General features: G+C 39.7%; 1 protein-coding gene across 7 annotated transcripts in view; it reads left to right on the top strand.

The window, feature by feature from the left end:
* esrrga (estrogen-related receptor gamma a) overlaps window positions 1-17,365 on the top strand; it is a 151,264-nt gene that overhangs the window by 126,608 nt on the left and 7,291 nt on the right. For all 7 annotated transcript variants that reach the window (XM_030162072.1, XM_030162063.1, XM_030162054.1 and 4 more), the window contains exons 7-8: window positions 14,741-14,847; window positions 14,944-15,106. In XM_030162072.1, coding sequence (XP_030017932.1) covers window positions 14,741-14,847; window positions 14,944-15,106 — 270 coding nt within the window. The remainder of the gene's footprint in view (window positions 1-14,740; window positions 14,848-14,943; window positions 15,107-17,365) is intronic.

Here is a 17,365-nt window from a genome sequence, read left to right on the forward strand (position 1 = left end):
AAATGTCGTGATGCAGCTAGTTATAGACGTAAGAAATTAAGCAGAAATTAAATCAGGTTGTAGAAATCCACTCGATTTTTGCCAAAGTGAATTTAAAGATAGCTTTGCAGCACGTGGAGGGTTCAAATTCAGACTTTTGGAACTATTAGGGTCCAGATGCACAAATAAATGTACTAAAGACTAATAAAAGTGGGTTTAGCAAAATATGACCCCTTTAAGGCTGTAACGTGGGACATTTGTACATGCATGTGTGTAGGTGAAGTTTGCCTCAGAGTTTATGTTATGCTGGGGAATAGTTGATTGCTGATGTTCATTGACTCCATTTTTATGGAAGCGGTAGCAGAAGGGAAACACTGAAAAGGACAACATCAGCCCATGAATTTTCACTAAAAATTCCGTACATAGAAAACATACAGGGATGCTCCCCAGTGGCTCTTCTCATCGCTCACATCCCACAGCCCCCAAGGCCTTGGGTTTGACTCTTAGCCCAGGTCCTTTGCTCCATGACATCACACCTTTCCTGTCTTCTCTGCACTGTTTCTAAAGAAAGGCTAAAATGCCCAAAAACTATTGTAAAAAAAAAAACATCATGTAGAAAGATGGCACTCAATATAGCACATTTTTGATTTGGATACACAAAGCACTTGTCTTACTGTGTTTCTTAAATCCTGATCTGTATCTTATCTGTTTTATTGACTAAATAGGAGGATCACTATCTATAACTGAGACATTTTCAGTCCATATATCACACACATTCCATAACCCAAATCCTTTAACATGACCTGATGGTTAAATATCCCCCTCCCTCTTCAACCTCTCTCTGCCTTCCTCCCTCTCTGGCTCTCCCTCCTTTTCTCCCTCTGTCTGACCTGACCTCCCACCCTCTCTCTCCATGGTATCCTTAACCTCTTCATTATCAAGTCAACTTCATCTCTCAACCCCTATCCCCTCCCACGCACACCCCCACCTCTACTTTCCACTTAACCCCTGTATCTCTTACAGATACGGAGTTGGGGATGGTTAAGGTTATGAAATGGCACAATCAGCCACTCATCAATCTGATTGCTCATTCAATGCCTTTTTAATAACATTTGTAAATCATAGTGTTATTTAGTAAGCTGCCCAAATCAACAGAGCCCTCCTTTATCTCCCTGTGTGCTCTTTATCTTCTGATGTTAGAAATGGTTTTGACACAGTGACTCAGTTGTGTTAGTTGTTAAGATCTCCAGACTGTCAACTGATGCAACAATCAGACACTCAACTAGTCAATCAGCTGCAAATGACACCAATCAGTCTGCAATTATTAATTAAAAGGAGGGTCCTGGTCTTTATACAAAATCAAATGTTGAGTCTTAACACCACATTTAGATGTTTGTACACCACTGAGTATGGTACAGGCCAGTTGTGCTTTTATTACAGCGTTGCACCATAGAAATGCTACAGATTTGAACTTCCTTGTCTTACATCATCCTCAAGGCATCATTGAAAACACACATTGAATTTGTGTTTATGCTCTGTAAGTTACTGAGGAATAATTTCTGTAACATTTAATGCATAAATCCATAAAAAAACACCCGGACTGGTGGTGTTATACTATATTCTATTCATCCACTACACAAAACATTCATTTAGATCATTGCATTGGCCAGTTGTATTACTTCTGTGCACTGCAATACATATATTAATGTATGATTGTGTGTGTGTCTGTGTGTGGTTGCTAATCACTGTTGATTTTCTCTGAGCTCAGCTCGGCCGTGTTTGATTTCCATTTCTGTTCATCTCTGAGCAACATAATACATTTAGAGGCTGATGGGTTGGTTTCAAGTATGTATGTTTGTTTATGTGTGTGTGAGACTGTGTTTTTGCATTTCATTGTCCACATTCTCACATAGAAGACATCTTATTTTCCAATGCTTCTTGCAGCCCATACAAACAAACACGGATGTTTGTAGATGAAAACAAATATTGATGAAATCAAATTAGGAAAAGAATATTTGATATTTGAGCTTAATGTTTGAATTAAGTTGGGCTTTCTTTATTGGATTAAGTCTGTGGGTATTGGAAGCATTTCATCAGTATTAGAAAACAGACGATGATTTCATCTTTGTGTATGTTTCTTTTCCTCATTTTCCAACTTAACAATGACTTTTTATTTATTTCTTCATATCTAGTTAAATAAACATAAATTCATGGTATTGTTTCTTATATTTTAGTTTTGTAGTGCATAATATATTCTCATTAACACAAATACACACATACAAATGTATGCATGTGTTCGGTCTCTGAGGGCCTGTTCAGTCTTTGTTGACTCGCCCGTCTGTACAGCACCATGTGTTTGTTTTGTCACCACCACATTGACAGTGTTTCCATGACAGTGTCTCCAAGATGACACTCAGACTCACACAGCTTTATGTGTCTCCCCAAATCACATATTGTTTTGCACACACTTGCACACCTAAAACATTCACACAAATACACACAGTCACACACACATGCTTGTATTATCTTCATCAGGTCACACCTTGCTCATGACACACACCTTATGCCTTTGAAGTAGAGCAACCTGACACATCATGTGCACAGACAACACACATCTTATTTCACACATAGTACTAGCTGCCATGTTAAATTTGTGTGTGTCAGAGCATGTCAAGTGAAAAACAAACAAAAAAAAACCCAAACATCCATGTCAGGTAAAGAGTACTTGCAGCCTTAAGTAGTGGATCAGTGTGTATAAAAATGTAATCCACATCACTTTCCTTTGTCAATATTCAGATCATATGCCTGTGTATTACACCAAGTAGTATACTGAATTTTAAAAGAATGTATTTTTTTCTCCTAAAAGCCTCAGATTACATTCTCTCATTAAAAGCAATCATGATAATTTATAATCTCATTCCTAAATCAGATTTGAGGCACACAATGCATCCAGCGGATGTATTAGATGTATTTCAGTTCAAGTAAATATGAGAAAAAAAAAAACAAATATTGAAGTCACAAGATTTGTGCTCAGCAGCCCATTGCTGTTTTTCTTATTAGTTTGATTACATTAGCAAATCAAATTCATTTGTCTATCAGCCTTTGAGACACAGCCTGCAATCTGAGCACACTGACTAATCTGCATCAAATAAGGGCAGCCACATTCACACACACTTCACAAAATGCAAGTGCACACACACGCACATAAGCACACACTTACAAACAAACTTGATACACATGCCTAAATGTCCATGTCTGCACCACTTATAAATAAGTGATAATACAGAGTGCATGTGCACAATTGTGCACATGCACTGCTTTATAATAAGTGACATCACAGAAGCAGTAACAAATAAATCAGTGCACCATCTGAGCCCATCATCATCTAAGTCATCACTAACAGTCAGCTTTTACTACTTTCAATTTGCTTTTGTATTTTGTGTGTATGTGTGTGTCTGAGAGAAAGAGAGAGAGAGAGAGAGATGATGGGATGTGATATGATATGATATGCTGGCGGGGCATAAAGATAGATGATCATAATTACGGACAGGCCAAACTCCATTTCAAATCATCATCATCCCATTCTATCTGTTGAAGCACAAAAGTACACACACATTCACACATACACACATACACACGTTCACACTTATAGTCAGAAAGCACTATAAAAGTTCATACACATCCACCACACACACACACACACACACATGCATGGACATGTTCACAGACATTCACATGCAAACACACACACACACATATCACACACCTATGCATGCAGCAAATCTAGTGGAAGGAGGGACAGCCTTGTCATGGCATCACATTATTCCTGTCGGTTCATGCAAAGTTCACAGACAGGCATGAGATAGTGACTGTCTCTCTCTTTTGTCTCCAGTTCTTTCCGCTCTTTTTATTCATCTTTCCAACCTATCTCACTTTTTCTACCTTTTAATTATAACTGTATTTCTTTGGTTGCTTGTTTTACACCTATCTGTTTTCCTATTTATATTCTTCTTCTATTCCCTGTTCCAATCTTCCTTTTCTTAACCCTGTACATTTTCTCTCACCTCCTGTCTTTTCTCTTTTTTCCTACTTATTTTATCCTTCTGTTACTTTCCCTCTTTTCTGCTCAATTCTGTCTGATTTTCTTTTCCATCTTTTACTGTTCCCCTTTCCTCCATCGCTGTCTTTCTCTCTTTCTCTCTTCACCCCCGATCCTCTTCCATCCTCCATCTATCGTTCTTAAATAACAGTCCTGAGGGTTCATCCTTTCCATCAGGGAATAAGCAGGTGGGAAAATGGGATTGGAGCGTGCCTGTCACCAGCTGGGGACGACTTATGGCCTGTGCACACACAAATACACTCACATAGGTAAATTATTTATATATTATATATGTGTAAAGATATATATATATATATATATATATATATATATATATATATATATATATATATATATATATATATCGTCAAAGATGCACACACAGAAAAATATACCTTCAAGTAGGTAACAATTTGACAGTGCTCTAGTTTTCAGCAAAATAACTTCAATGCTTTATTAATTGTAACCATCTGTTCGCTTGATGGTTAGATTGCTTAAAGTTGTACAGAGACAAGAGGGAAAGTGGAAAACTGAAGAAAATTTCAATAACAAATCCTAATTGATGGTGTAATTGCACTTTGCCAAAACACTGGTAACTCTAACTAGTATGTGTTAAGTATTTACTTTGGCTGTATGTGGAGAGTAAATACATCTATCTTTTCCTTCTTTATAAACTAACCAGTCTCTCATTTTATCATGGTTTATTATTTAAAACAAAAAGTATTAAGAAATATATGTACATGTGTGCAACAACATAGCCTTAAACAGGCTTGTCACTATGGATTTACTATGTGGTACAGTGTCATAGACCATGGCCATCCTGCTCCAGTGTGCATGCACATGTTCACACAAAACACGCACACTCACACACAGCAGTAATAATGTGTGTATTTTTGTGACTATGTAATCTTGATAGGATGTTTCGTCTGCAGGCTGCCATCACAGCTGGCTGCCTTATTGTCTGGGTCAAAGTGATGAGTGTGTGTGTGAGTTTATGTGTGTGCTTTTTCTTGAGGGCCAGTTGCTCAACTTTTTTTGCCTACAACTGCAACTCTTGGCTTTCCTTGTGGGAGAAGAAACATTTAGCTTTCGTGTATATATTGAAACATTATATATACGTCAACATAAACACTACATGCATGTGCTAATGTGTGTATTGTGCATGTGTGTGTGCTGTCCATCAAGCCACACACACAGCCGTACCAAACCATTGGCTTGGTTGCTGATGATGACATATGAGTTCCTGGCCTTGGTAATGGCTGTTAAATCTCATAATTACACGCTTCTTTATTGCAATGCATAATGACCCCGCAGCACTATTGGACAATTAATTAAGATTTTCAGCCCAGGCTTTTTCAGGCTCAGATGAGGAAGTGGAATGAGGTCTAATGTTCTTGTCTTCGAGCTAGAACATTAAGGCATGATGCTGTCTCTCTGTGTGCATTCGTTTTCATCTCTGTCTTTCTTTCAGTCTGTGTACTGTATGTGGCTGTCTCTCTCTCTCTCTCTCTCTGTCTGTCTGTTCTCTCTCTCTCCCCTTTCCTCCATTGTTGAGCCCTTTCTCTCTGTGTTTGCCCTGGATGATGATATTGGAGACCATATCTCTAATCTGTGAATGGTAAATTAATCCCTCTGGAGTTTCTGCAGCCCTCTCTCTATGGAAAGCTATGGGGGATTAGGAAGATAGAATCAACACGGCTTTATAATCTCATATACAGACACCAGTCCTGGACAGGGACCATTGGATTTTGTTTTAAAGCCACAATCAGCAAGTTTTTATTCACACATTAATAGTGGTTTTCCAAAAAAATACCAGAGGATTTTTTTTTTTTTTGTGATGTGACAGTCTGAAAATAAATATCAAAGAAGGGTAATAATGTATAGATAGCTGGGGAGGCCAGTTGCAAATCCTTGGACTATGGATTTTGTCTTTTCAGAACATGTTATGGTAGGATATTGTTTTGAAAAGGTAATCCGACAAGAGATCAATATACCAACACAGGCTAGTTAATTGAACAAGCTGGGAAAATGAATATAGCGCCGGACAGCCAAAAAGATAGATAGATAGATAGATAGATAGATAGATAGATAGATAGATAGATAGATAGATAGATAGATAGATAGATAGATAGATAGATAGATAGATAGATAGATAGATAGATAGATAGATAGATAGATAGATAGATAGATGGATGGATGGATGGATGGATGGATGGATGGATGGATGGATGGATGGAGAAAAAAAGAGCATTTTATTTTGTCACTTTTGACAGCTGACATTGTGACATAGGCCCTTGACTTACTGTGTTATGTGTCTCTGTGTACATTGTGTGTGTACGTAGTTCTGCCTACACATGCACGCACACAGAAGATCACAAGGAGTGGTCATTCGTGCCTGCATCAGCACCGTATTTGAGACAGGAAGGGCTGGAGCTAGAAAGGCTGAGAGGATGGATTGACGGAATGAAAGACATGATTGAATGAGAAAGGTAAGAAAATAGAAGGGAAAACAGAAATTCTAGAAAGGATACTGCACTCAGTGTTTACTTCACAAGGAAAATAAACTGACACACGAGCTGTACTCGGTACTGTATGTACACAGAGGAATAGTATCCTTTTCACTTTTCAAGAAGAGACGGCCCATTGGTGCTAGCAACATGTGCACACACACACACACACACACACACACACATACACACTCCTTGACACAGTCCTAGTGGAGCTGGAAGTGGGTAATTAAAATGTAAATATTGATATTTTATTATTTGAAATAGCTCCACTGCAATGCTCTTAATGTCACTCCATCTGTCATCTCCACTGAGACTTTTGGTTGCCCTCAACGACCGACTGCCCCCACCCAAGCAACCTCGCCACAGCGGCAGCTATAATACTCCACAACCATCTCAGTGCGATCTCACATCTCACGTCTCCATTTTGGGTCTAATTAAGTGTTAAATATTAGCACCCGCAACCACACCACACACCACACATGCACACATAGGGAATACAGCACACAGTTATCCTCTCCACCTCTCCCTCTTTCACACACATGCACACAAAGAGCTCTCATCTTCACTACAGCAATGGGAAGATTTTAAGTGTTAATCTTGCAGTGCTGCTGATGGTGTCTAATGTATGCAATTAACAGTCAGCGAGGGCTGAGAGTTTGGTAATTAGCTGGCTGTTCACACTGATTAGAGGCTACCACAACCCTATGACTGCTCTACTCTCCCCGAGGCCGCACAGAGAAAAAAGGGGGGATGAGGTGGAAGGAGAGAGGGGGAGGGTGGAAGGGGTAAAGAAATAGAAAGACATTTAAGCCAACAAAATGAGAGGATACATGTGTTAAAATATTTTTTGTCAGCCTACACCAAAAGTAGAACTTAAACTGTAATTCTTTTTGTAGCCATACAACCAGTTTAATTTATTTATTCATTCATGTATTTTCTACCTTTTTTTTTTTTTTCAATTCCTGTAAAATCGCATTCAGCTTGTTTTCCCTTTTGGTGTGGCTTTCCCCATTTGGGCAGGTGTGAACATCCTACACACACACACTCCACTGTGGACCAAAACATTGAAACCCTTTAGTGTACATGGTTATAGTTCGATCCCACACAAACCTGAAGTGGTAAGAACGTAATCCATCCTCGATCGCACTCCACTCTGAAGTGAACTCCAGAAGTTTAACCTAAATAAGTAAAGGTCCTGTATATTTTGGACTGTGGCTATTGTAAACTGTATAGCAGCACAGAGATGCTCTTGTCCAGACCTTGATACCTTCTTTTTCAAAAATTTACCTTTTTGCTTCAATGTCAGATATATTTGAACAAACAGCACCGGTAATCCACTCACTTTGTTTAGTCTGATACATGTTGGTTCACTGGGATTGAAACCAAATCAAAAGGAAAACACTCCAAGTTTAACTGGTTCAGATATAATCACAGTAAACTGGGGTTTGTCTTTTCTGTTTGGTTGACTCACCGAAAATTGTTAAATGTAACCTGACAAAGCTGCTTATTTAGGCAGTACACAACAGATACTGTTTTTTTTTTATGTATGTGAATGTGTATTATACACTTAACTCTATACTCTGTATCTCTTTATCATTGTAATGACCATTTAAAATTTTGACATCTCTTTATCTTGTCTTTTGTCCCCTTTCAAAGCATGTGTAAAAGCTTGTACTTTGCAAAGCTAAACATGCAGCCTTCTATGTACTCCCCCATCCTTACAATATGTGTTTTCTTGGAGAGAAAACAGAGTTAAGCTTTGTATTTTTTGCTCATCTCTACTTGCACTAAGGATCCACTCATAAAATTGGAGGCCCTAACCAGATTTTTTTATCAAAGAGGGGCAAAACTCTTCACTACATATAATTTTGTATCTAAAGTTTTGTGTAAACCATGTGTCAATGCTTGTGTATGCATCTGTGTTGGTCTATTAGTGTGTAAGGGTCCTCTATGGAAGTATGTGAGTGTGTCTTTTAGCTCTTCTAAATTAGCTGGTTCTCTGGGTAGATTTGTTTCCATCTCGTTGCGCATCTCTGTGTAATTGGGTCAGCTGGTGGACGAGTGTGTGTATGTGTGAGTGTGTGTCTTCACATGTTTGTGTATGTGTGACAGTGTGCGACAGCATTTGCTAGTGTGGTTTGTCGTATGAGTTCATTTTGTGTGTGTTGTTTCAGCTTGGCCAAAGCCATCACAGGGGGTCTGTGTTCATTTGGGCCGGCGTCTGGCCGTATGGTGCAAAACAGTTTGAGTGCGTACACACACACTCAAATATAGCCTCAAAAAGCTTCACAAGGAAGCACTTGCATTGCACAGCATGCAATGATGTGCACACTAACACAAATTTAAACACATGCAGGAAATGGTATGAGTGAGAGCACTGGAGCTGCTTAACACAGTGTGCATACCGAACAAATATGCACATGCACACGTGTACGTGCACACGCACATGCAGTGCTCATAACTGTTGGAAACTTCACGTGTCCTAATGCAATCTCTCTCTCAGTGGGCAAGTGGACTTAAATCTATCCCCTGTAGAACACAATGCGTGAACATGTGACACAGAGTCCACTGTTCTGTCAGTGAAAAACCAGATGATCAACACCTTACATCAGCGATCACATACACAGTTTCATAAATAAACAAGTTTCCTTAATCCTGATGTTGTCATATGGTACATATACAGGGAATTTCACACAGTGGATTAGTTATATGGTCACACATCCTTTCACTCTTATGCTGGAGAATCAGAAAACTGCTTGAGGTCAATACTGTCGTGTCTCACGCAAGATTTCTCTCCATAGTGTGGTTCACCAGTTTCTGTAAACATGCTTAAGGTAAATTGACTTGTGTTGCATGGTGTTACATTTCCTTGACAATGTGTGGGGATATTTTTAGCACTATAAAACTGATAACTATAAAGTGTGTCAGTTTGTCCAGATCAGTTGCTGAGGTAAAGGAAGACATTTTTTGTTGATGCATTGGCCACGACAGAACACAGTGTCAAAGGTAACAGGGGATGCACAGGTACCCGAAGAGACATCCAAAAGTGTGCAGATAGGCTGTGTGGTTTTCCTGTCATTTTTAACCTCCATAATGTATATTTACATTCACACAGGAACCACAAGTGCTTAATTTCCATCTTGCGGCCGTTGCTATTGAAAGCTATCCTCTTAGTGTGTAATGATAATACCTGTATGACCACATTCTCCAATATTTTCACCACCCATCAGAGGTAGACTTTTTATAAAGCAGTCTACCTCAGCACTGCAACCTATCCTGTCCTCACACTAGTCTCATACAGCAGGTTAAGTAGTTGGTTCATTCACATCAGATATAGTGCAGCAGTTAACCTGCCTCTCTGACAGCAGCACACACTCGTTCTCTCCCAGCTTGGTTTCAAACACACTGTTTCATCTTTGTTTTTTCCTTTAAAGGAGCAATATTTTGGCTTTTAAAATGGAATTTGGCTTTTTTAAAAGGTTGTTGGCTGTACTGCTCTGTCCTGTTCAGCCATTTGTGTTCGTTAATACAACCAACAACTCAACATTTTAGGTAATCAGTTTGAAGTTTGGACATATTTTCCATATGGACTTCAACCGCTGCTGCTGATAAACAATTAAGTCGTATTCGGAGAAATGTTCGTCGGAAGTCTTGACCTTTTATGTGCAAATGTTGCGACGTAACTAGTTATAGATGCAACGAATTAAGCAGGAATTAAAAGGTGTTATAGAAATCCACTCGATTTTTGCCAAAATGAATATAAAGATAGCTTTTCAGCACTTGGAGGGTTCAAATTCAAACTTTATGGACTATTAGGGTCCAAATACACAAATAAATTTACCAAAGACTAATAAAAGTGGGTTTAGCAAAATATGACCACTTTAAACCTCTGCTTTGTATATGTATAGAAGTGAGCATATTGTGCATAATTCTGATGGGTTTATAAAACATTATACATATGCACCATGTGATAAAGTCTTGGGTTTTTTTTTTTTACTGGCTCGACAATATGTGGCAACAAGTCATCTGCCTTTAAAAATGTGACTGGAATTACACCGGACTCCCATTCACATTCAAATAGATTCACTTTTGCCACAAACTACACACAAGTAAGTGCTCAGGTACTCATAAGCATCACAATCACTTCTCACTGGTTCCCATTTGCCCTGTAACCATAAGAAAACAAATGTAGGCCTCCTGGATATATGTGTTGGTGTGTGTCTGTGTAGCAACTGGGGCGTGAGAGAGGGCTATCCTATGTGTATTTGTGTGTATGCCTGTGCCAGACTGTTGTGCGGTCTCGGGTGTAAACGTGCAGTCAGGACTCATTTGGCAGACAAACAGGCCGCAGGGTGGCTGGGGAATCGACGTGTGTTTGTGTGTGCGTGTGTTTGTCTTTATGTGTGTATCCGATAGAGCAAGGGGAAGACAAAAAAGAAAGGGAGCACAAGAGCAAGCAGTAGAGGTTACGTCTGCATGACTGCACTGCAGCCTCTTTCTGTCATAGCAATGTATGGCACATGCTCACACATATTCATACTTTAATAGATACAATAAGCATCCTGGTACTGTACATTTGCAGATACAATCAAAAAATACAGACTCATGAAATCGAAAGAGATTTTTGAAGAATTCATTTGACCTCATGCACGGCAGTGGTGTACTTTATGCACTGATATTAAGTTAAAAAAAATTTTAAAAAGCAACTTCCAACCTTCCTCCTGATAGTTCCATCTATACACTAATGGTTTTCGTAGTTATGCTGTTTTTCATATTTTCAATCAAAACTTTTCTGTTCATGAAACCACACAGAGGAAGTTGGAATGACAGATCCCTATACCCCCAATGTCAGTTATACATGTTTGCATCCTGTTCATCATTAGGTTCAGATCTAGAATATTTAAATATAAATATTGGGTTTATTTTAAGAAGTCAAACGTGCACTGTTTTTTCTTTTCAGTCAGTGAATACTTTTTGAAAATGTAATTGCCATTGTTTTTCAATACATATTCAGGTCCGTTCACTATTACCAATGCAAGAAGCACCCAGGCCATGCAACATACACACAAACACACACATATGTCCACACATGGTATTAAGATGCCTTATCAACAATGGGCAGAAAGGAAATGTAATTAGAGCCAAATAAGGAACCTTCTTTTGTCAAGTGAAATCACAGGTATGAAAGAAAGGTCTCCACCCCCTACCATCCTCTCCTTCTAACACCTCACCCCCTTTTTACTTTCTTCTCTCCTTCGTCTCACTCGTTTTCTCTCTCTCTCTCCCTCTCTTCATCAATACCTCTCTCTCTCCATCATCAGCACTAAATTCCCATTGATGTTTCTTTTCTTCTGGTGTATCGATCGCTTCATGAGAAGGAGGGGAGGAAGGGAGGAAGGGAAGAAGGGAGAGATGGCGTTATCTGTTAATTAATTTGTCCTGAAGCCGGCCGCCTATTAATCAGACAGATAAGAGGCATTGGATGGCTGAATGGTGCAGACAGGCTGGTGGGGAGGGGTGGGGGGGTTCTGATAGGCACACATGTACACACACATACACAAACACACAGAAATACACAAGGACAGAAACACAGCGTCACACAAACATATGTATGGGAATGTATGCATACACACAAAATACAAACATGCTGATTAAACAGGAAGACCGCGCATTCACAGTATAATTATGCACATTTTAGAACAGAGGATAAACATATTAATACGGAAACCCAAGCGGACAAAATGTCTGTGCACACCTCACACACACACACCTCACACACACACACCTACACACACACACACACACACACACACACACACACACACACACACGCAAACCACATCCTGATAAAAATCATTGATGTACCTCAATAAAAAGGGTGCACTTTCAGCTCAATAAATTAATCACAGGGGTTTTAATTAATGGTGTTTCTTTTGTGTGTGTGTGTGTGTGTGTGTGTGTGTGTGTGTGTGTGTGTGTGTGTGTGTGTGTGTGTGTGTGTTTTATCAGTAATTTGGAGGCAGATGGTTGTTCATAGTGGATATGTGTAAATTCATAATTATTTTATTCATTTAGTAATGTTTTTACTTTCGCTCATGGTTAAAAAGTGTACCTTAATGTTTGCATGGGTGTGTATTTGTGTATGTGTGGCCCCTTTTTAAGTCTTGAGGGTGTACATGAATTGATTGAAAGCCCCAGTTGCCCCCAGTGCCTGCACGCAGGAAATACAAACACAGACTCGTTAAAACATTCATCCTGTGACACCATTAAATGATATTAACCCCTCACTCATGTCTTCTTCTCTTCACTTGACCTCAGGGTTTGGAAATATTCAATAAGTGTGTCTGTGTTAATTTTAGTAGTGCCAGTGCTTATTTCCCCTGCCCATGATGAGTGGTGAAGTCCTAAGGACCCCTAAAGACATCTGCGCCTGTGTGCGTATTCATTTGTGTGTGGGTGTATATGTGCATGAAGACCCCCTCAAGAAATTCACCTCTAATCCCTTTTGATAATTTCATTAAGTCGAAGACGACACTGCCACTTGGCAATGATACTGCTTCCCTTCACTGTGTCATGTGTGTGTGCATGAATCATACAAACTTGGATTGATTCCAGTGTGTTCCTATGCATAAATGCAGGTATAGTGTATTTGTTTCTGCACTGCTGTGGTCATATATGTGTGCGCGTGTGTATGCGTGTGATGTGTCTATATATATATATATATATATATATATATATATATATATATATATATATATATATATATATATATATATATATATATATATATATATGTTTGTGTGTGTTAGTGTGCATGTGCGGGAGATGTTAACAATTGCAGATAGAATGAGTTATAGCACATTACAAACAACAATAGCCTGCAACCTGGACATAATGAGACACCTGCCATTACCTATCAACACACTAAGAGATAAGAGCTTTTAATGCACACACACACACACACACACACACACACACGGACTACCATCTCAAGAGGAGGCACATCGCAGCAGATGTTGAAGAAGAAATATCTTCCTTCTTATCTTCCCGCTTCCCCTGGCAGGATGTGCCTCTAAAATACACACACTCACACACACTCACACAAACACACACACTGGAGGGCTGCAGTGGGGTCTGACAGGTGTGCTCATATGCGCCGCTGTCTTTGCCTTTCCTACGAAGATCTGCACGCACAACAGCAAACTCAGATACACACACAGACCGACAGGCAGGTGTGAACGGACAGGTGTGTGAGGAGAGGACAGCTGTGTGGAAAGGTGTGAGTGGGCAGGTGTTCCATTAAAGAAATAGACAGAGCAAGGAGCGACAACAAGCTTTAGCCTGGTACATTTAAGTAAGAACGTAATCGTATGGCGCAGATAAGGAAAAGTACGCATAACAAAACACGATATAGAGAACACAATGTGAGCGTACACCAGAAAGCAAAAAAAAAAAAAAAAGGTGAGTGTCCATGCATGCAGAGGTTTATCAAGACAGATGGAGAAATAGTGAAGAGCAAATCAGACACACAGCTGGTCAGCGTTGGACAGCCACTGACAGATAAAAAAAAGGCATGGATTGCGATTGGAGAGGCCGACAGATATAGACGTAGGCAAATAGAAAGACATGGATTGACACCAGAGAAAGCAGGAGTTTTGATGCCACAGCAGCAATTAGGGTGTGCAGCAGCGATGGCCAGCATTGATCCATGGAGGTTGTGTCAGGGGGAGATAAGGCCTGCCTTTCCCTCGAGAACAGCCCTGGGCACAGGGGAGAGAGGAAGAGGAGGAAGAAGAAAAGGAGGAATAAGACGAGGAGAATGAGGAGTCCTTTAGTCAAGTGGATGGGTGGAGCACGGGCATAGAGGAGGAGAAAGCTGAACGTCTCACAAGCTTTTTTTCCCCTTCACTGGACAGCTTTTTCCTCCAAATTTTACTTTTCAGTCGATTTATTAATAAACCAAAACATTTGCAAGACCAATAATGGTAATAATTATCTGAGCAAAACAATGAAAATTAACTGATGTATTTTTTGTCATTTTCCCAGCACTGCAATACCTTTTTCTCTTCAACAAGTAAAGCTGACATCCTTTGTTTAACCTGTCCATTAACAGTCATTTCCTTTGCTCTGTGTGTCTTTCTGTCGTCACCAGGGTTCTCCACGCTGTCTTTGGCGGACCAGATGAGTCTACTGCAGAGTGCATGGATGGAGATCTTGATCCTGCGTGTCGTCTACCGTTCACTGTCCTTCGAAGACAAAGTTAGTGTCTTGGGTTTTGCGTTTTTTGTTTCTTTCATGGCATAATCTGTATCAGTGCAACGGCTCATTTGCATCCTCTGCACCCTTCTCCCTTAGTTGGTGTATGCTGAGGACTACATAATGGACGAGGACCAGTCAAAACTAGCTGGTCTTTTGGACCTGAACAACGCCATCCTCCAGCTGGTCAAGAAATACAAAACTATGAAACTAGAGAAGGAGGAATTTGTCACTCTCAAGGCAATTGCTTTGGCTAACTCAGGTTTGTAATTCCTCTCACTATATTTTATCATGTCTTTGTGTTGTAGTGTGTGTGTGTGTGTGTGTGTGTGTGTGTGTGTGTGTGTGTGTGTGTGTGTGTGTGTGTGTGTTTGTGTGTCCCTCCCTCAAACGACCAGTGGAAAAAGAGTTAATCCGACGAATCTTCACTCCCACGGGACTCATTTAGGCTGAACCATCAAAGGGCTGATTTCAATACTCACATTCAAACACACACACTCAACATTCGACACACGATGCATACTTTGTTTTTCTTTCCCAGTACGACAAGTCGGTCCTCCCACTCCCGACTGCAGACAGTTGTCGCGTTGCACTCCAACAGTCACACAGGTGTACGCTCAAAAACTCACAGTACAAACACAAACATGCACACATCTTCATCCTGAAGCCCACCTCCCACCCCCAAACAAAGTGGCGATCCCTGTTACAATTAGCATAGTCGTCTCTTCAGATGCCTGTTAAATAAGGTGAAATCATTAGAACCCAAAGTCTGTCGATAAAGCCCCCTCTCTGATGTGTCCAGCTGCATCGACAGCTGACTGACACACGCACACACACACTGGCACACACACGCCTTCTTCCTCCCATGACCTGTCTTTTGAACTTTGTCTTGGAAGCCGGCCAGCTCTTCAGTACTCTTTAATTACAAGGGGGAGCTGTCAATACAATGTGTTTAAATGGGAGAATGCAACTAGAGAGCTTTGAATAGGAGGGAGGGCCCTTTTGTTCCAATTCTGCCACCGTCAACACATGTACACAAGCATACACACCAGCAGAGTCATACAAACATACACTGGTAGATTTCATTTCATCATATTGACACACATGCAAATACTATGACAATCATAACCTATGAAATACTACTAAATTCCCATACCTAAACCACTAAAAAATGCTTGTTCACACACATATGACACAAACTGTCATGCTCATGCAGAAAATATTGACATATTGTTTTCTGCGGGCTATGTGTGGCGATCAATTCGTTTGCTTTGCTGTGTGTAGTGTGTGAACTAAAACCGTTGACTTTACACAGTGAAGCTGTACAGTAATAACAACTAAAGTGAGGTTTAGAATTATTATATCTAGCAGCATAAATGATAGACTAAACAGTCCATAATATTCTCTGGATAAAAACAGCATGTTACCAAACCTGACATGACAAGTCCTATGCTAAGTGATTAAGTTTAATAAACTAACTCCAACCAAAAGTCCTGATGAATAAAATGAGTCAAAATCTTACTTAACTTTTTCGAAAACCCACATTATAAATAGTTACTGTACCCTTTAAATCACTGATTCCACTTCCGCACAAATAAGAAGTTTGTATCATTGCCCAGACTCTCTAACTGCTCTTCAAGACAACAGAATGCTAGCATTAGCATTTTGAAGGGCACTGACACTAATTAATTCACAGGATGCTAATCGTCTGCATTAATGAAGCCAAGCCTTAAGAAATGTTAGCAAACGTGCCCCACATGTAAAGACAGCTAAACTAGCCATGGGAAACAGGAGGCACGTGTGCATGTGTGTGCATGTGTGCGTGCGCATTCATTCACATGTGTGCATTGTGAGTTTCATGTTAGCATTTGTTTTAACAGCCTCATGCTCATTAACGTCTGCTGTTTTACTTGAGCGTACTGCAGGTCACAGCTCAGGCAGTAGTCATGTCTACCAGCTTAAACACTAAACACACAGAATTAATCACAAACAATGTGAGGCTCATTAAACTACACTATAACTCGTATTCCTTCAAGGCTGTACTTCAAGAAACCAGTTATTTTAAATCCAAGAATAAACAGATTTGTTCATATGAATTATCTGCATATCACTTCAGTATATAAATGGTGGAGATAATTTGTGTAATGTTCTGTTTCAGGATAGAATAAAAACTATAGAAGAAACCACAGAAGAGATCTGTAAATCTAAAATATATATTATTTTTACATAGATTTTAGGCTCTCTGTGAGGAAAAAATGTGAATTCTAAGTCATTACCCTTAATAAATATTATTTTACCTCCTGTAACATGACGTTATTACTGCTCTCCACTGAGCACAGTATAATCTAACTACAAAGTGTGAAAACAGACACGCAGGCTGCTCACTTTTATTTAAAACAGAGAAAAAGCAGAAAAAGTAAAAAAAAAAAAAAAATGTTGATCCCTATAGAATTCAAACTAGTGTCTGGTCTGGTGCTGCATACTGATGCGTGTATTACACTCTGTAGATCCACTCCTGTGG

This window comes from Sphaeramia orbicularis, chromosome 3, assembly GCF_902148855.1.
Source record: "Sphaeramia orbicularis chromosome 3, fSphaOr1.1, whole genome shotgun sequence".
NCBI lineage: Eukaryota > Metazoa > Chordata > Actinopteri > Kurtiformes > Apogonidae > Sphaeramia > Sphaeramia orbicularis.